General features: G+C 52.9%; 1 protein-coding gene across 1 annotated transcript; it reads left to right on the forward strand.

Annotated features, from left to right (window-relative positions):
• The first annotated feature begins 4,086 nt into the window (after window positions 1–4,086).
• On the forward strand, window positions 4,087–19,370 carry DVL3 (dishevelled segment polarity protein 3). Its single transcript, XM_030822891.1, has 15 exons — window positions 4,087–4,566; window positions 12,104–12,173; window positions 12,714–12,835; window positions 12,939–13,048; window positions 13,243–13,378; window positions 13,557–13,650; window positions 13,866–13,935; window positions 14,574–14,713; window positions 14,894–14,970; window positions 15,054–15,121; window positions 15,270–15,419; window positions 16,025–16,156; window positions 16,343–16,510; window positions 18,433–18,648; window positions 18,747–19,370. The coding sequence occupies exons 1-15, from the start codon at window positions 4,406–4,408 to the stop codon at window positions 19,181–19,183; spliced, it is 2,151 nt and encodes a 716-aa protein (XP_030678751.1). The 5' UTR covers window positions 4,087–4,405; the 3' UTR covers window positions 19,184–19,370.
• The last annotated feature ends 491 nt before the right edge of the window (window positions 19,371–19,861 follow it).

Here is a 19,861-nt window from a genome sequence, read left to right on the forward strand (position 1 = left end):
ACAGAGACAGGTAAAGGGAATTTTGAGGATGCAGAGAAGTCCCAGGATGACAGCTGTGCACAGGCTGAGATTGCCAGCGGTGCAGACCAGAGCAAAAGAATGGAAGGTTCCACCAAGCGCGGTGGTTCACGCCTGTAATCCCAGCACTTTGAGAGGCTAAGGCGGGCGATCACCTGAGGTCAGGAGTTCCAGATCAGCCTGGCTAACATGGTGAGACCCTATCTCTACTAAAAATACAATATTAGCTGGGCGTGGTGATGGGCGCCTGTAATCCCAACTACTTGGGAGGCTGAGGCAGGAGAATCACTTGAACCTGGGAGGCAGAGGTTGCGGTGAGCCAGGATCTTGCCACTGCACTCCAGCCTGGGCGACAGAGTGAGACTCCATCTAAAAAAAAAAAAAAAAAAAAAAAGAATGAAAGAATGGAAGGCTCCAGGGAAAAATGGAACTCATGGATTATCTAATAGCTTTGACTGAGTGAACAAAATGTGTATTGAGAAACTATTAGATTACATGGGAAAAATTAATGATAGGTATAATATATTAAAACAAATGAAAACACAAGGCAATGATTAAAGTCAGAGGAAACAAAAAAGTTGTAAAGGAAATGATTATAAAACACACACGAGGCCGGCGCGGTGGCTCATGCCTGTAATCCCAGCACTTTGGGAGGCCAAGGCAGGTGGATCACAAGGTCAAGAGATTGAGACCATCCTGGCCAACATGGTAAAACCCTGTCTCTACTAAAAATACAAAAATTAGTTGGGCAGGCATGGTGGCATGTGCCTATAATCCCAGCTACTCGGAGGCTGAGGCAGAAGAATCGCTTGAACCCGGGAGGTGGAGGTTGCAGTGAGCTGAGATCACGTCACTGCACTCCAGCCTGGTGACAGAGTGAGACTCCATCAAAAACGAAAACAAAAACAAAACAGAAAAAACCCCACATGACTTAGCGGTGAACATTTGCTCATAGTCAAAATAAGGTCACTACTAAGTACTATATTGACTTAGCCAAAAAGTGTGCTTTCACTATTTTAAGAGGGAAGGGTAAGGTGGAAGAGAGATAATCATCAATCAAATTTGGAAATCAATAAGCAATGTCTAAAATGTATATATCAAGAACAAGTATTATGAGCTAAAAAAAGTACTAAGAGTGGAAGGGAAATAGGACAAAGAATTGCTGGGGGTTTTTGTTTTGTTTTTCTCACCACTATACCAATGAGGAGGATTCTGTTTTGTTAAAAAGCTTTTTAAGGGCCAGGCACGGTGGCTCACACCTGTAATCCCAGGACTTTGGGAGGCTGAGGCAGGCAGATCACGAGGTCAGGAGATCCAGACCATCCTGGCTAACATGGTGAAACCTGTCTCTACTACAAATGTAAAAAATTAGCCAGGCATGGTGGCGGGCGCCTGTAGTCCCAACTACTCGGGAGGCTGAGGCAGGAGAATGGCGTGAACCCAGGAGGCGGAGTTCACAGTGAGCCAAGATCGTGCCACTGTACTCCAGCCTGGGTGACAGAGCGAGACTCCATCTCAAAAAAAAAGCTGGGCGTGGTGGCTCCCACCTGTATTCCCAGCACTTTGGGAGGCCAAGGCAGGCGGATCACGAGGTCAGGAGATCGAGACCATCATGGCTAACACAATGACACCCTGTCTCTACTAAAAAAAATACAAAAAATTTGGCGGGCGCCTGTGGTCCCAGCTGCTCAGGAGGCTGAGGCAGGAGAATGGCATGAACCCAAGAGGCGGAGCTTGCAGTGAGCCGAGATTGTGCCACTGCACTCCACCCTGGGCGACATAGTGAGACTCCATCTCAAAAAAAAAAAAAAAAAAAAAAGCTGTTTAAATACTATTTGACTTTGCAAACATATTACTTTGATAAAAAATGTAAAGAAGGTGAAGGAAAGGGTATGAAGTGACGATATACATAAGGTGTGTGCAGGGGCTAGCAAGTGGGTTCATTTTCCTGGAGTCAAAAATTTGGCCAGGATATGAGACAAAAGGCTGTAAAAGTAGGTAGAGGTTAGATTATGGGGGTCCTTGAATAGGGATATTTGGGGGCTTTGGGGAATGTGGAAAGGTTTCTGAGTAGAAGAGGTATCTGAAAGATGTTGTTATTCTAGTGTTAATTTGGCAACAGTGTACAAAATGGAGTAGAAGGAGCCCATACTTAAGACCACAGCATACAAGGCCCTGTGTGATCTGGCTGGTCTATGTTTCCAGCCTCACCTAGGACTGTTCCTTTTTTTTTTTTTTGGCTCACTGCAAGCACCGCCTCCTGGGTTCACGCCATTCTCCTGCCTCAGCCTCTCCGAGTAGCTGGGACTACAGGCGCCCGCCACCACGCCTGGCTAATTTTTTGTATTTTTAGTAGAGACGGGGTTTCACCGTGGTCTCGATCTCCTGATCTCGTGATCTGCCCGCCTTGGCCTCCCAAAGTGCTGGGATTACAAGCGTGAGCCACCGCGCCCGGCCAGGACTGTTCCTTTAGTCATAATGGCCTTCTTATTCCTCAAATGTAACACGTTTATTCCTGCCTTGAGCCTGTATATTGGCTGTGCCCTCTGCCTAGAAGGCTCTCACCCCAGATCTTCTCATAGCCACTTCATCCTTGCTATTTCTAGGTCTTTTTTTCTGGAAGAGGATTTCTCTAACCGATCAGAAACCTCTTTCTCATTTTATTTTGGTTGTTTTGTTTTTGTTTTTGTTTGAGGCGGAGTCTCGCTGTGTCGCCCAGGCTGGATTGCAGTGGTGGGATCTCGGCTCACTGCAACCTCCACCTCCCAGGTTCAAGCGATTCTCCTGCCTCAGCCTCCCGCGTAGCTGGGACTACAGGCATGAGCCACCATGCCCAGCTAATTTTTGTATTTTTACTAGAGACGGGGTTTCACCATTTTGGCCAGGCTGGTCTTGAACTCCTAACCTCAGGTGATCCACCTGCCTCAGCCCCCCAAAATGCTGGAATTACAGGCATGGGCCATTGCGCCTGGCTTCCCCTGTCACTATCCCATCACTTTGTTGTATCTTCTTCATAGCAGTGGTCACTCTGAAGTTATGTATTTACAAGCCTATGTGCTTCCCTCCACCTGAGGGAAGGTCCTGAGAGCAGCCTTGTCTGTCTCGCTACCGCTATATCTCATGCGATATGCCTTATACACAGTAGGCCTTCAGTATTTATTAAATGAATTAAAAGTTAAGGGGTGAGGAGATCTGTGAGGAACTGGCTATACCTAGTTCTGGTTTGAGACTTACTGTCTTACGCGTGCATGCATCCACTTATCCTTTGTGTGTGTGTGTGTGTGTGGCGGGGAGGGGAGATGGAGTTTCACTTTTGTTGCCCAGGCTGGAGTGCAATGGCACGATCTCAGCTCACCGATCTCGGCTCACCGCAACCTCCGCCGCCCGGGTTCAAGCGATTCTTCTGCCTCAGCCTCCCGAGTAGTTGAGATTACAGGCATGCGCCATCACGCCCGGCTAATTTTTTTGTATTTTTAGTAGAGACAGGGTTTCTCCATGTTGGTCAGGCTGGTCTCGAACTCTCGACCTCGGGCGATCCGCCCTCCTTGGCCTCCCAAAGTGCTGGGATTAGAAGCATGAGCCACCGCGCCCAGGGCCCACTTATTCTTCATTCAACCCATTTATTAAACCACTACCTTGCAACTGGAAGCTAAGGTTATAGGGAGGAATCAGAACTGGATGCTGTCCTGCTCTCGAGATCAGTTTAGTAGACTCAGTGACTGCAGCTGTGCTTCTCAAGAAACCCTGAAGGGCCATGTTGAGGTCACTCTCCTCCAGGGATCCAGAGTCAGACCCACCCTCTTTCCCCAGACCATTTCTGGGGACCAAAGCAATCCCTGCATTCCACTCCTCCTGGACTGCAGAGGAGTCGCCGATCCCACTTGGGTCCGGAGTCAGGGCTTTCCGGGGTCCGGGAACGCAGCCATCCCGGTGAATCTCCCCTTCCGTTTCTAGGGACCCGGGACCCGAGCTCCGCGGCCCGGCCAGTGGGCGGGACGTCAGTGGGGCCGGGTGGAAACCCAGCCATCTGCCGCGAGGCCGGCGCCTCTCCGCGGCGGCCGGGGGCGGGGCGCGCCGGGGCGGGGCAGCGCCGGGCCGGAGGAGGGGAGCGGGCCGGGACGAAGCCCTGGGCCGGGAGGGCCGCGGCCACCGGAAGAGTCGCGGTCGCCAGTCCAGTCGGGAGAGTGGGGAGCGGAAGCGGCGGCCGCGGCGTTGGCGGGCGGCACTGGGACCCGGGAGCGGCCGGAGAACAAGGGAGCTGGCGCCGCCGGCAGCCGCCGAGCTGGGTTGAGCCGCTGGGCCGCGCCGCGCGCCGCCGCCGTCTGGGAGGCTCGGCCCGGCCGCCCGAGCAGGCCGCGCGCGGGCCGCCGGGCCCGAGGCCGGAGCCATGGGCGAGACCAAGATCATCTACCACTTGGATGGGCAGGAGACGCCGTACCTTGTGAAGCTGCCCCTGCCTGCCGAGCGCGTCACCTTGGCGGACTTTAAGGGCGTTTTGCAGCGACCCAGCTATAAGTTCTTCTTCAAGTCTATGGACGACGATTTCGGGTGAGGACGGCCCCCGCCCGACTCCGGGAGCCCCGGCCGCTCTGGCTTCTAAGGGACGACGCGGTCCGTTTCGACTTCCCTCGCTACACCGGCTCCTAGCCCCGCTCTGACTTCTAGGGGCGACTCGGCCCATTTGGGCCCCTTTGGTTCCAGCCCCACTAGCAACTCCCGTTTACCTCTGAAGGGGGGACCTTGGCCTCCCTTGTTTAAGGGGACGTCCAACTCCCCACTAGCAATCAGAGTTCCTGCCGGTGCGGTCCCCTTACCTCCTCAGAGACCAGTGGCCCACAGAGACAGACACACCTCCCCTCCACCTAGTTTCAGAGCCCGAGTCCCCCATCCTCCTCCTGCCAAGGAGCCAGAGCCACCTTTTTCCGCACAGACTTAGGTCGTGTGGCCCTCGTTCTTCGCCCCCTTCATCTTTTCAGCAGCACAGCTCCCAGCCATATTTGGAGTATGCTGCATCTGAGGGCTCTGCTGGGACTTTGAGCTGGGGGAGGGGTGTCGGGGGTGCTCGGGCGCCTGGCCGCGAGCGGGCTCTGCAGATCTGATGTTTATCTAGCTGCCTGCCCTCTCCTTTGTGGGCTGTTGTGGGTGTTGTCACCGGAACAGAGAGCCTGACCCCTGCGGAGTAGTCCTCACTGACCCAGGTGCTGATCTTTCCTCCAATTCGGGCCTTTTTCCTCCAGTTGGTGGCCAGTGGGGAGACGTTGGGAAGGGCCTGGGGCCTGGGTGGGATAGCCAGGAAGAGTTTCTTGATGTTCTCTCTCTATCTTCCCCTCCCTGGTGGGGTCTTCCCTTCCACCCAGCTGCAGAGATCTGGACAGGCAGAGTTTGGAAGCAGTCACTTTCCCTTTAAGAGGGGATGGAATGTTGGAGCCGGAAGGTTCTGAAGCAGCTGGCCTGGGAAGCGGGGGGGGGGGGGCCTGGCTGATCCCCTCGAACCCCCCCAACTCCCAGGAGACTGGGGGAGGGGGAGGCGCCCACACTTGCCTGCCGCCTCACTAACTGGGCGCTGGGCCTAGAGTCAGTGGGGGAGGCCCCTCCAGGCCTGAAGGCTGCCTCTCCAGCCCTAGCCTGAGGCCTGCACTGCTTTTTGGAGCTGAGGCCCCACAGCCAAGAGGAGACGTTCTTCTCCCCAGTGTTCATCTGTCTGGCTTCTCTCCCAAGCCCCTGGCCCACCTAGCACTAGGAAGCAAGCACCTTCTGTCTAATGCCTGGCGTGTTTTGCTGTCACCTTCGCCCTGGAACTCAGGGTTGGATGAGCCCCTGAAATCATGTGTGTGAGAGTGCTTTGTACAGTTGGCAGTGCTAGGTAGATTCTAACTATTCTTGTTTCTGTTGTTGTTCCTGCCCTGGGGTGGGGTGCTCCTGGTATGATAATGATTGTCTGCCTTCAGTCCAGAGACAGACACCTCTAATTGGAAGATTCTGAGGAGGGATGGATCTAGAAGGGGTCTGGGTGAGGGGGTGGATACTTTGGCCTGGCAAGAGAAGAATAGGGTTAGAAGGGATCAAGCTACTGCCTCCACATAAGGAATGGGAGAAGATCAGCCAGAGTCCAGTGCCCTGGGGCCACCTCAGATCCAGACACCTTGAGGGACTAGGATAGGCTGTCTCTCCACCCCGCACTTATCTCTAGACCCACTGCGCCTGGCCCCTGCCTCCTAAGCCTGGACAACTCTGGGCTGCTCTCCCAATCCCAAGGCCTAACTGCAGCTTTAAGAGGGCCCCCATTACATCAAATCACTGTTACTTAATATTTTTCTTTAAATCCATTGTCAGTCCACTCATTCTTTTTCTTAGCTTGAACCAAGCAATAATATGAAACCATAGGTCTGACTTTTCTGTTTATATTTCTTTCTAAAATATGTTTAACATAAATATTTAATGATTGAACTAAGCAACGTTAATCTGTGTGCCACCTGAAGCCATCTTGCAAACATCAGTGGTAACTTGAACCAAAATCAGAGTTGGACCATTTTAGCAGGGTTGAAAACAGTATTAAAAATGAAGTGGAGGAGATGGATTCTGTTTGTATCCCCAGAAGGATAAATGAGCAGGGGACCTAATAGGGCTGTCTTGTCACAGAGGACTGGTAGCCGAAGAGCATATATATATGTTTCATTTATTTAACACACGCCTTTTATGCTTAGCGTGCCGGGGACTAATCTAAATGCTTTTCAAATCTTCACTCATTTAATCTTCAAAACAGCCTTATGAAATAGATAGCATAATAGTATCTCTGGTTTACAAATGAAACTCTGCCAGGCATGGTGGCTCACACCTGTAATCTCAGCAATTTGGGAGGCTGAGGTGGGAGGATTGCTTGAGGCCAGGAATCTGAGACCAGCCTTGGCAACATAGCAAGACCCCATCTCTACAAAAAATTTTTTTAATTAGCCAGGCGTGATGCTTTGTGCCTGTAGTCCCAACTTGGGAGGCTGAGACAGTAGGATCACTTGAGCATAGGAGTTTGGGGCTGCAGTGAGCTGTGATGGTGCCACTGTACTCCAGCCTGGACAATAGAGTGGGACCCTGTTTCAGAAAAAAAAAAAAAGGAAACTAGAGCACAGAAAGCTTAAGTAACTTGCCCAAGGTCACACAGCTAATAAGAGACAGAGCAGAGCTTGCTTTGACATCAGGAATCTGGATCCAAAAATCTAAATCCTTAATCGCACAATTTTAGGTGTCATTATTATCACCATTTTACTGATGAATCCTCTCTGAGGGAGGTGGTAAGCCTTGGCAAACTGTAGAGGTGACAAGGCCACCATTTCTCCAAGCCCCACAAGAGGAAGGTCAGGCGGAGGCCAGTGACCCTAGCTGACAGAAGGGAAAGTGGGTCAGAGGAGGAAGGCTGCTATCTCTCCAGTTTCTACACTCCTGGCTCAGCCTTTGAGGTGCTGGTTGTGAGGCTCCTCAAGTCCCACCTGGTCTCCAAAAATATTTGTCAAGCTCAGGGTAGGCCCAGCCATCTTTTTAAATTTTTTTTCTTTTTTGAGGAGTTTCACTCTCGTCACCCAGGCTGGAGTGCAGTGGCGCAATCTCGGCTCACTGCAACCTTCGCCTCCCGGGTTGAGGTGATTCTCCTCAGCCTCCCAAGTAGCTGGGATTACAGGCATGAGCCACCATGCCCGGCTAATTTTTGTATTTTTAGTAGAGATGGGGTTTGCCATGTTGGCCAGGCTGGTCTGGAGCTCTTGACCTCAAGCAATCCACCCACCTCGGCCTCCCAAAGTGCTGGGATTCCAGGTGATGAGCCACCGCGCCTGGCCTGCCATCTTATTTGAGAAATGGAGGAAGGATAAACATTTTCAGCATTGAGGGCATGGTGGATGGTTCATAGAAGTAAGGTACCTACTGCTAGTCTGGCCTTGAGCTGTGAGAGAGGGCAGCATGGCGATCAGGTCATTAACTGTGTGGCTCCCTGCTCCACTGTCCTCCCTCTGGGCTTTCCACCTGCAGACTCTTCTTCCCCTGTCTCCTCCAGGTTCAAATTCTCCTGTCCTCTGGGTTGAGCTTTTCCATGAGAACTGTCATGGCACTCTATCTCTTATTTTATCCTTTTTTTTTTTTGAGATGGAGCCTGGCTTTGTCACCCAGGCTGGGGTACAGTGGTGCAACCTTGGCTCACTGCAACCTCTGCCTCCCGGGTTCAAATGATTCTCCTGCTTCAGCCTCACAAATAGCTGGGACTACTGGTGTGTGCCACCACACCTGGCTAATTTTTGTATTTTAAATAGAGATGGGGTTTTGCTACGTTAGCCAGGCTAGTCACAAACTCTTGACCTCAAGTGATCCGCCCACCTTGGCCTCCCAAAGTGCTGGGATTACAGGTGTGAGCCACCGTGCCTGGTTTATTTTATCTTTATATCCTGACACCTGTGTAACACTCAGATGTCTATCCAGTGAACACGTGTGCTGCTCCTACGGCTCCAACCACTTCCTGGATTGCAGTATATTTCTGTGAACTATCCACTGGACCATAGTCTCTCTGAGAACAAGACAGGCTCTGGGTCTGATGTTTTATGAGATCCCTACAATAGCAAGCTCAGGACCTGAAACCCACTGGGCCCTCAGCCAAAGCATTTTATTTTATTTTATTTTTATTTTTTTATTTTTATTTTATTTTATTTTTTTTGAGAGAGAGTCTCGCTCTTGTCGCCCAGGCTGGAGTGCAGTGGCATGACCTCGGTTCACTGCAGGCTCCGCCTCCTGGGTTCACGCCATTCTCCTCCCTCAGCCTCCTGAGTAGCTGGGACTACAGGCGCCCGCCACCACGACCGGCTAATTATTATTTTTTTTTTTTTTGTATTTTTAGTAGAGATGGGGTTTCACCGTGTTAGCCAGGATGGTCTCCATCTCCTGACTCGTGATCTGCTCTCCTCGGCCTCCCAAAGTGCTGGGATTACAGGCCTGAGCCACCGCGTCCGGCCAGCCAAAGCATTTTAATTGGATGAACAATGAATGATGAACAGATTTATTTGCTCTGCCCTTAAAAATCTATACGTAGTTAGAAATAGTGTGTGGATCTTGCTAAAAATTGACAATATAATTAGCTTTTATTGTGTGCCTGGATCATGCCGGGCATTGAAGGATCCCATTTACCAGGACGAGACAAAGGCTTGGAGAAATTAAGAAACTTCTCTAAGATAAGAAGGCCAGTAAGTGGGAGAATTGGAATTTGAGCCCATATTTGTTTGACTCCATTTGAGGTGTGAGTGTGTGTGTGTGTGTGTGTGTGTGTGTGTGTGTGTGTGCTATGTAACCCCCAGCCATTCAGCTCCATGGTGGGAGAGTAAGGCCTGTCTGAGGTTCCCCAAAGCTGCTGAAGATCAGCTGATTGTTTTGAGTCAGCAGAGCCTTGGTGGCCAGTCGATGATCCCCAAAAAGAGAGGAAACATGTAGTGTGGAGCAGTGTGGTGGAGCCTGCCAGGGAAGCAGGGAGGTAGGGACAGCAATTTCCCCCCCGACAGGCAGACCCTATCCAAACCAGGCTGTGCCATGTGGCCCACATATTCCCTTTTCCTTTGAGCCCTGTGGGGCTGCCAACTTGGAGTACCCTGTGGCCAGATGGCTGGTGGGTCTGAGCTACCTCTCCGTCCCTTCTTTCTAGCCTATCCTTTCTACACTTTCTGCCATGGTGGGCCACAGTAGGATTATTTGTGCTGCTTTTCGAGGGTGGCTGTGGTGTTGGGAATGATGGAGGAGCCAGAGCTGGATGGGAGTGGGCAGGGCAGGCTCGGCCTGTGAACTTGGCTGTGAGTCCAAAAATGTGAGCATCACAAGGGAGCCAAGCACATTCCCAGCTCTGGGCAGAAGCTGCTCTAAGAACAAGGGGGGCCGGGCACGGCAGCTCACGCCTGTAATCCCAGCACCCAAGGGGAGGCTGAGGCTGGCAGATCACCTATTATCAGGAGTTCAAGACCACCCTGGCCAACATGGTGAAACCATGTCTCTACTAAAAATATAAAAATTAGTCGGGCGTGGTGGCGGGCGCCTGTAATCCCAGCTACTTGGGAGGCTGAGGCAGGAGAATCACTTGAACCCGGGAGGTGGAGGTTGCAGTGGGCTGAGATTGCACCACTGGACTCCAGCCTGGGTGACAGAGCAAGACTCTGTCTCAAAAAAAGAAAAAAAAACCGAAGAACAAGTGGGGACTGAACTTCCCAACCTCCTCCTTGCTGTCTTCCCTCTGCTCAGAGCTCCCGGCATGCATCATCTTACCCTTGGTCACATCTTCCCATCTCTGTACTCCTGGCATATTTGACAGTCTGAGGGTCCTCAAACTTTTCCACTCCCCTTTGCAGCTCCAAACTGTAGTTACTGCCTGACTTCTTGTCTCACCACATTCCCCAGGCCAAACTACATGCCCCATGACCACATTCCACACCCTTCATGCCTCACATCATTGTCCTCCAGCACCCACTCTCCACATAGACCCATGTTACCTCTGTTATTATATAGGAAAGAATGTGAAATACAGTGGAAAGAGTATGGATTTTGGAATCAGACAAGCCTGGGGTGAAATTCCAGCTCTGACATCTACTAGTCCTGTGACCTTGGACAAGTTACTGAATACATCTCAGTTTCCTTATTCATGAAATGAAGATCATAGTCTGCCCACTGAAGCTGATGTGAAGATTATAGGTTCTAACTATAGGAAGATAAGGGGGTGTAATGGTAAGAATGCAGATGTTAGAGTCAGGCTGACCAGGATTCAAATTCCAGCAGGAGTTTCGGAGAATTACTGAACCTATTGAGCCTAGTTTCCCCATTGTACCTGCTGCCTTATAGCATTGTTGTATTAAATGAAATTATATAAGTAAAGTGTTTAGCGTAGTGCTTGGCCCATAATACTCATTTATGCTCGATAAATGAGAGCAATTTTTTTTTTTTTTTTTTTGAGACAGGGTCTTGCTCTGTCGCCCAGGCTGGAGTGCAGTGACACAATCATAGCTCACTGCAGCCTTGAACTCCTAGGCTCAAGCGATCGTCCCACCTCAGCCTTCCAAGTAGCTGGGACCACAGGCACACGCTACCATGCTTGGCTAATTTTTGTATTTGTTTTGTTTTGTAGAGCTGGTGCCTCGCTATGTTGACCAGGCAGGTCTCAAAACTCCTGGCCTCAAGCGATCCTCCTGCCTCGGCCTCCCAAAGTGCTGACATTACCAGCGTGAGAAAGAGCAATTGTTACTGTTAATTATCATAATGGCATGTGGAAAATGTTCAGTAAATGCCTTCTCTCCTTCTCTTTTCTTTTTCTTTTTCCTTTTTTTTTTGACACGGAGTCTCACTCTGTTGCCCAGGCTGGAGCACAGTGGCGTGATCTCAGCTCACTGCAACCTCCACCTGCCGGGTTCAAGCGATTCGCCTGCCTTAGCCTCCCAAGTAGCTGGGATTACAGGTGCACACCACCACGCCTGGCTCATTTTTGTATTTTTAATAGAGACAGGGTTTTGCCATGTTAGCAAGGCTGGTCTCGAACTCCTGACCTCAGGGCAATCTGCCTGCCTCAGCCTCTCAGAGTGCTGGGATTACAGGCGTGAGCTATTGCGCCTGGCTTCCCCTTCTCTTTTCTAATTTTCTTAAATTCTTTGTCCATACCTCCCAAAACAATGTTAGGATTCCCACTTAAGAAAGGAAGGACAGTTATAATTGTATGCTTTTTTCTAATTAGGGATCAGAGGAAAAGAGAAAGTCTAGCCCAGGAGAGTCATGTTGGGGATGGGTAGAGCACTCTAGAGGTTTTAGGGAGTGGCATGGGGGACAGTGATGTGTCAGTTGTAATTTGCTATCACCTGATGACTGAGAGGATGCCCCAGGAAGGCATCTGGCCTAGGCAGGGCTGGTGTCTTCCTGGTGGTGCTAAAGAGCTGTCTCTGGGTCTCCCCAACCTCTGCTTTCATTTGAACAGTCTTGTGCTGGTGGTTTGATTCCCAGTTTAGGCTGGAGGAGCCCCTGAGAGTTGGGATTTGAGGATCCTCCATTTGCACCCTAGAAGGTTCTCTGTGACATCCCCCTTTCTCTGCAGAGTGGTGAAGGAGGAGATCTCGGATGACAATGCCAAGCTACCGTGCTTCAATGGCCGGGTGGTGTCCTGGGTAAGGAGCCCTCAGCCTTCCATCCACCTGCATCCCTGTGCTGGGCTGGACGAGGGAAAGGCATCACTGAGATTGTAGCTGGTGGTTTTAAGCTTCAGTATCTGAATCTTTCTTTAGTTGTGCAAATGAACTGCTTCTCACCCCAGATTCTGTAACCTTGATGAAAAGTGAGAAATTGGTGGGAAGGGGGAAGAGGGAGAGTGGAGACAGAAACAGTGGAGACAGTAACATTTCCTATGCCTTTCAGACACTTGTCTCAGGTTTCCTTCTGCCACCTGCTCATCTCTGCCTTAGACCACTGAGCCTTGTTCTTTGTCCGCACTCCACTTCACCACCCCATGCCTTCCAGCAACCCCATCAATAGCAGGAAGTGGCAGAGGGGCCACTGTTCATCTCAGCCACCCTTGCACAGCCCTGTCTTTTCTTCCCCGATATTTCCTGCTTCCTTCCTCTTAGGCCTTCATGCCTTGCCGGAAGCCAACTATCCCCTTCTCCTTGATGCTCCTGTAACGTACTACTCACTCAGTTTCTCCCTTTCAGCTGGTGTCAGCTGAGGGCTCACACCCAGACCCAGCCCCCTTCTGTGCTGACAACCCATCGGAGCTGCCACCACCTATGGAGCGCACGGGAGGCATCGGGGACTCCCGACCCCCATCCTTCCAGTGAGTGTGACCTGAGGGTGGGGAGGGCCGCATCAGTTCAGCCCAGGGCTGGGGGAGGGAGCCCCCAGCCTGCCCCCTCCCCCATCAAGTCTCTTCCCTGCAGCCCTCATGCTGGTGGGGGCAGCCAGGAGAACCTGGACAATGACACAGAGACGGACTCTTTGGTGTCTGCCCAGCGAGAGCGGCCACGCCGGAGGGATGGCCCAGAGCATGGTATATCTTCCTGAACACAGACACCATCTGCACCTCACACCCTCCCCACAGTTTCCACCCAGCTACCCACCTCCTTGCCCTACTTCCCGAGCTCAGGATATGCCTGGCCCCAGTGCAGCCCCTGGCTTGCCTCTCTCCCTCCTTCACCCCTGAACTGGGCACTGTGTAAACCCAACTGCTTCCATCCCCTGCAGCAACCCGGCTAAATGGAACTGCGAAGGGGGAGCGGCGGCGAGAACCAGGGGGTTATGATAGCTCATCCACCCTTATGAGCAGCGAGCTGGAGACCACCAGCTTCTTTGACTCAGATGAGGATGACTCCACCAGCAGGTGGGGCTTGAGTTTCATGGGTATTGTGGGGCAGGTGACCCTGGAGGAGCCCTAAACCCTGAGGATGTGGGGCCCCTGGGAGGCTTATGGGCTTTGTGTTGGGGACCCAGGGCCTGCAGTGCCTCTCATGGGGGCAGGGCTGGGCCAGCCTGGTGGGGAACGACTGTGGGCCCCACAGGTTCAGCAGCTCCACAGAACAGAGCAGCGCCTCACGCCTGATGAGAAGACACAAGCGGCGGCGGCGGAAGCAGAAGGTTTCTCGGATTGAGCGGGTATGGGGTCTGGGAGGCTAGGGATGGGGGAAGGCAGATTGTGAGCCCTTCCTAGGCAGGGCCAAGGCTTGTTCTTCCTTAGATCCCATCCCCTTAGTGCAGTGTTTAGAACCTTGGGGCTGGGGGCAGCACCGGGGACTCACCTTGAGGAGGAGTCAGGTGGGAGTGAATTCCTGCCACCTCAACCTGCTGCTCAGGGCCTCTGTCTATTCCAGTCCTCGTCCTTCAGCAGCATCACGGACTCCACCATGTCACTCAACATCATCACGGTCACTCTCAACATGGGTGAGTCTGAGGAAACAGCACTCTCAAGCACCTGCCATGTGCCAGACACTGGGCAGACTTGAGGAGTTCAGAGAGGCACAGGATATGTTCCCTGCCCTCAAGGAGCTCTCCTTCGTAAACATCAGCTGATATATAAACTGATCATTTTAGTATATCACCATTAGGGCTATGACAGAGATAAGCACAGAGAGCTGTGGAAGCAGAAAATGGCATCAGGGAAGGCTTCCTGGAGGAAGTGATTTCTGAGTGTCCACTCCTTCACATCTCTCAGCCATTGCATCCTTGCTCTCTGATTTCTGCCCTAGGTACTCTCTTTACGAGACAGTTGGATATAGTTAAAGGAGCCCAACTATGGGATTTAAATCTGAGTTTGATTCCTGGCTCTGCCACTTACTGGCTTAGAAAAGTCATCTTCTAAGTTCATTGAACCTCAGTTGCCTGCTCTGTAAAATGGGACTGAGTCCCTACCTTATAGCCAGCAAGGATTCCATGGAAGCATGTTGGAGCATGCTGAGTGCAGAGCCTGATTGAGGATCAGTAAATGTCAGTTCAGTTCCTGTCCCTTTCCATTTTCTAATGGGCTGGGAATATGGGTAGGAACCTTGCTCCCCCTTAAGGTCTTAAATTACTCTCTATAGAGAAATATAACTTCTTGGGCATCTCCATCGTGGGCCAAAGCAACGAGCGTGGTGACGGCGGCATCTACATTGGCTCTATCATGAAGGGTGGAGCCGTGGCTGCTGATGGACGCATCGAGCCAGGAGATATGCTGTTACAGGTATCAGTGCCCATTGTAGGCGGTGGTGTAGATAGAGAGCAGGGAGGTGTCCTACCATATGCACTCTGCTCATTCAGAGGCCCCTTCTTGGTTGGGGGATGACTCCCTGACCTACTAAGTTGAGTTCCCTTTTCATCCTCCCCAACGCAGCTGTTTATCCCACTCCTGGTCCTTTCCCAGGTAAACGAGATCAACTTTGAGAACATGAGTAATGACGATGCAGTCCGGGTACTGCGGGAGATTGTGCACAAACCGGGGTATGGATGGAATGGGGCACTGGGCAAGGGGCTTGGTCTGGCCTGTACACATCCTGCCTTCACTAGGACACCCTTGTTTTCAGGCCCATCACCCTGACTGTAGCCAAGTGCTGGGACCCAAGTCCACGTGGTTGCTTCACATTGCCCAGGAGTAAGTGGATGGGAGACTCAGTCCTAAAGCTGGTGCTTACGTACATGAGCACTGTCTCTCCTTCTCTCACCCAGAACCCCCACACCTATCCTGTTGGGCCCAGCAGTGGGCGGGGTGGGTAGCCCATGACTCCTCATCCTCCCTGCAGGCGAGCCCATCCGGCCCATTGACCCTGCGGCCTGGGTCTCCCACACTGCAGCCATGACCGGCACCTTCCCTGCATACGGCATGAGCCCCTCCCTGAGCACCATCACCTCCACCAGCTCCTCCATCACCAGTTCCATCCCTGACACAGAGCGTGAGTGTCCAACCCTGTCTCCTAGGCCCAGCAGACAGGGCCAGGTGGGGGGACTGATGAGGGTCCATGTGGAGACTCTTGCTTGAGCATCAGAGAGGGCCGGAGATGGGGCTCGGCTCATTCCAGCAACCCCACACTGCAGCTCCCCCACAGCGGGCACTCCAACCCTCACTAAACAGTGTTTGCTTCTGAACTTGTATGAGCACCCAGGGCGCCTCAGTTTCCTCTTACAAAATGGGACTCACGATATAAACTTTACCCGGTTCCTGTGGGTTTAATGAGAGGATATAAGTGAAGCACCATTGCGATGTGTGGTGTAAAGTAAGCATTCAGTAAACGGCAGCCATTTCGATTATCATCACACGCACGTCGTACGCTGTGCGAAGCACCTGCATTTACATTATTTAATCCTTTATTCAAATAGCCTTGTAAAGTAAATATTAAAATCCCCATTTTTTACAGAAGGGGAAACTGAGTGTCCAAGAAATCAGTAATTTTCCCAGCATTGGTCCCATAATTACTAGATGGTAGAGCTAGAATGCAAACTCTTGTTTACCTAACTCCAAAGCCCCTTTCTGCCTCACCATTCTGCCTCCCGCCCCCAGGCCTAGACGACTTCCACTTGTCCATCCACAGTGACATGGCTGCCATCGTAAAAGCCATGGCCTCCCCTGAATCAGGGTTGGAGGTCCGTGACCGCATGTGGCTCAAGATTACCATCCCTAATGCTTTCATCGGTGAGAGAGCCCCATGGTGGGATGCAGGGTGGGTGGGGAGTGATGGGGCAGTGCAGGCTGGAGGGCCCAGGACTTCCCTTGGACTCTTCCTTTTATCTGGAGCCAGCCCCAGCCTCATAGCTTCTGTGAGGCCAGATGAGTCCAAGTCAGATGGGCCTCCCCATCAACTGGCAGCCTTGTCCCCAGGCTCAGATGTGGTGGACTGGCTGTACCACAATGTGGAAGGCTTCACGGACCGGAGGGAGGCCCGCAAGTATGCCAGCAACCTGCTGAAAGCTGGCTTCATCCGCCATACCGTCAACAAGATCACCTTCTCCGAGCAGTGCTACTACATCTTCGGCGACCTCTGCGGCAGTATGTGCCTCCCTCATCTTCTTGCCCTGTCTCCTGGCTGGGAGTGGGGAGGTAGCCAGGGAAGTGGCAGCAGACTCTGGGGAACCCAAATTGGGGGACAGCAGAGCCAGGGGCCCAACTCAAGGCCTGAGAGTTCTATGGTGGAAGAAGAGTCCAGTTTAGCCTCTTCACCTGGCCCACATCTCCCTCTTGGGCCTGGCATTTTCTAAGTGCCTGCTCTGCCTGGTACCATGTTGGTTGTTCCTAAAGCATCATCTTACTCAATATTCACAACCTCCCAGAGGCCCAGCTCAGGAAGATACTGCCAGAACAGGCCTTTTCCTTCTCACTGGTCAAGGTCTCAGCTATGGGTGTTGCAGGCTTAAAGGGAAGAACTGGAGGCCTAGGTAGCCCGGAGGAGCACACAGTCATGCCCTCAGAACCACAGCCTGGAGGGTCACGTCACCACCAGCTCTGGGCAACAGCTGACAGACCACTGCTTTCCTCCACCGCCACTCCTCATGCTGGCTGCTGGCCTCTTAACAGGTTGATGGCTTGGCTGCAGGCTCCACAGGCAGCCTCAGAGCCCTGTCTCCTGACTTCTTTCCTGGAAGGCTGGGCTGGCTCTCCTTAGGGCTGGGAGGAATGTCTCATCTTAATAGGGCCGGTGGCCTCAAGGGCAGTTGTAGCTCTCTTGGAGCTCTGGGACCTGGTACCGACAGTGTGTGAGCAGACGGTGTCCCAGGCAGGTATTCAGTCCTGGTGGCCCCTTATATTCTCTTCAAGGTAGTTCCAACATTGGTGGGAGCAGCCTTGCCCTTAAGGAATGTATAATTTCCCCCGGGGGCGCCAGGATCGTGAGATGAGACAGTGCTATGAAGAGCTCGGCCTGGCCAGGAACAGGGTGGAGAGCAGTTGGGGAGGCACCTAAGTTGTTCTTTCCTTCTGGCCCCTTCCCACCCTACTCACCCTCCCCAGCAGCACCAGGAAAGTGTAATCAGGGCCAAGTACCTTCTATATAGGGAATCTCTGGAAGGCCCTGCACTCATTCTAGGCTTTTAGTGGGTATTTAGTTCCAGGTGAAGGGGTGGGTAAAACTTTACCTAAATTTCCCAAACTGCTCCTTGCTCCTAATTAATGACCTCATCTGAGAAGGTAAGGAGAAAGTAAGCTACTCTTAGCTTCTGTTCTGATTAGTTTAGGCTGAGCTGAAGGTAGTGTTCGCTATTGTGCCTCATGAACTTCAGGTGCGACATACCTGGTGGCTGTCTGGTATTTCAGCCTTCCAAATTCTCCAACCTTGCACCAGCTGAGTGAACAGAAGAGAAAATGGCCACATGAGTTTTGCAGGCTGGGCGCAGTGGCTCACGCCTGTAATCCCAGCCTTTTGGGAGGCTGAGGCGGGCAGATCACCTGAGGTTAGGAGTTGGAGACCAGCCTGGCCAACGTGGCAAAACCCTGTCTCTACTAAACATACAAAAAAAAAAAATTAGCCAGGCGTGGTGGCGCAACCTTGTCAGGAGGCTGAGGCAGGAGAATCGCTTGAACTAGGGAGGAGGAGGTTGCAGGGACCTGAAACTGCACCACTGCACTCCAGCCTTGGCCATAGAGTGAGACTCCGTCTCAAAGAGTTTTGCCGCTTCTAGCCCACTGAGGCCAGCAGACAAAGTGCAAAAGCTTGGCAAGGGCCTTCAAGGGATTGGGAGGTACAGCTTTGGCTGAGAACCTAGAATGATGACTCAGGGCTTTCCTGAGGAGGGTCTCCCCGGGGCTGGCTCTGGTGGTGGCAAAGGGGGTCTGCAGAAGGGGGGAGCTCTCTGGGCTGTGCCTCCTCTCATTCTAGCCAGAAACTACCACAGTCTCTGTCATCCAGAGCCCACCTGACCTAGGCTAGGGACCTTTCTCCGGAAAGACCTAGCTCCATCCGGCCCTCCCCTTCACAGACATGGCCAACCTGTCTCTCCACGATCACGATGGCTCCAGTGGCGCTTCTGACCAGGACACACTGGCCCCTTTGCCGCACCCGGGGGCCGCCCCTTGGCCCATGGCTTTCCCGTACCAGTACCCGCCACCCCCGCACCCCTACAACCCCCACCCGGGCTTCCCGGAGCTGGGCTACAGCTACGGCGGGGGCAGCGCCAGCAGTCAGCACAGCGAAGGTAAGGTAGAGGGGGCCGTGGAGGAAGGCTATAGGTGGGCCCCAGGCTTCCCCCGCCCGCTCAGCCTGCCCAATGCCGGCCCTGTTGGCCTCCTACAGGCAGTCGGAGCAGTGGCTCCAACCGTAGCGGCAGCGATCGGAGGAAGGAGAAGGACCCGAAGGCCGGGGACTCCAAGTCTGGGGGCAGCGGCAGCGAATCGGACCACACCACACGCAGCAGCCTGCGGGGGCCGCGGGAGCGGGCGCCCAGCGAGCGCTCAGGGCCAGCGGCCAGCGAGCACAGCCACCGCAGCCACCATTCCCTGGCCAGCAGCCTTCGCAGCCACCACACCCACCCAAGCTACGGCCCTCCCGGAGTGCCCCCTCTCTACGGCCCCCCCATGCTGATGATGCCCCCGCCGCCCGCGGCCATGGGGCCCCCAGGAGCCCCTCCGGGCCGCGACCTGGCCTCAGTGCCCCCGGAACTGACCGCCAGCAGACAATCCTTCCGCATGGCCATGGGAAACCCCAGTGAGTTCTTTGTGGATGTGATGTGAGCAGGGCCCCTCCCCCACCTCCATTCCGCTCCCACCCCAGCCGGCTGCGTTCCTCTCTCCGTCCGTCTTTTTTACTTTGTCTGGTACCTGAAAGGGAAATAAACGGAACTAAATCCAGGTGCGCTAACTGCTCGCAGGGTGCTGCGAGGGTGGGGTGCACCTACCGATTGGCTCTGCAGCCCCCTAACCTGCCTCTGGCCCCAGTTCATTTCCTCTGCCTACTAACCCCTGCGCAGGACTTCCCAGGACCCCTTTTGTCTCTGGGACCAGACTTGTTGGTGCTACCCCTTACTCCCCTCTGCAACCCCCCTTTTGGGAGTTGACCCCAGCAATGACTTTGGTGGCATGCTGACTCCCTCATTCTCTCGTTTCCCCTTTAGCTCCCTTTCACCATTTATTCAGCTACATCATCCCTGTATTAACCCCACCCCATCAGGCATGTGTGCAAACCTCTTGACTTTACCCCACATTACTGAAACCAAAATATATTTGCTTCATCTGCCCCTACTAACCATCCCCCTGCCTGCTGCCTCAGTCCTGCAACCTAAAGCTATAGTCGCCTCCAATAGCCATCCATGCCATCCCTGCCTGTGCCTAGATAGAGGCCCAGAGGGCCTCCTCAGTTGCCTGAGCAGCTGGTGGCTTCCAGGGAGCATCTGTGCTCTACCCCTGCCCCAT

The sequence above is a fragment of the Nomascus leucogenys genome, chromosome 11 (genome assembly GCF_006542625.1).
Source record: "Nomascus leucogenys isolate Asia chromosome 11, Asia_NLE_v1, whole genome shotgun sequence".
Lineage (NCBI taxonomy): Eukaryota > Metazoa > Chordata > Mammalia > Primates > Hylobatidae > Nomascus > Nomascus leucogenys.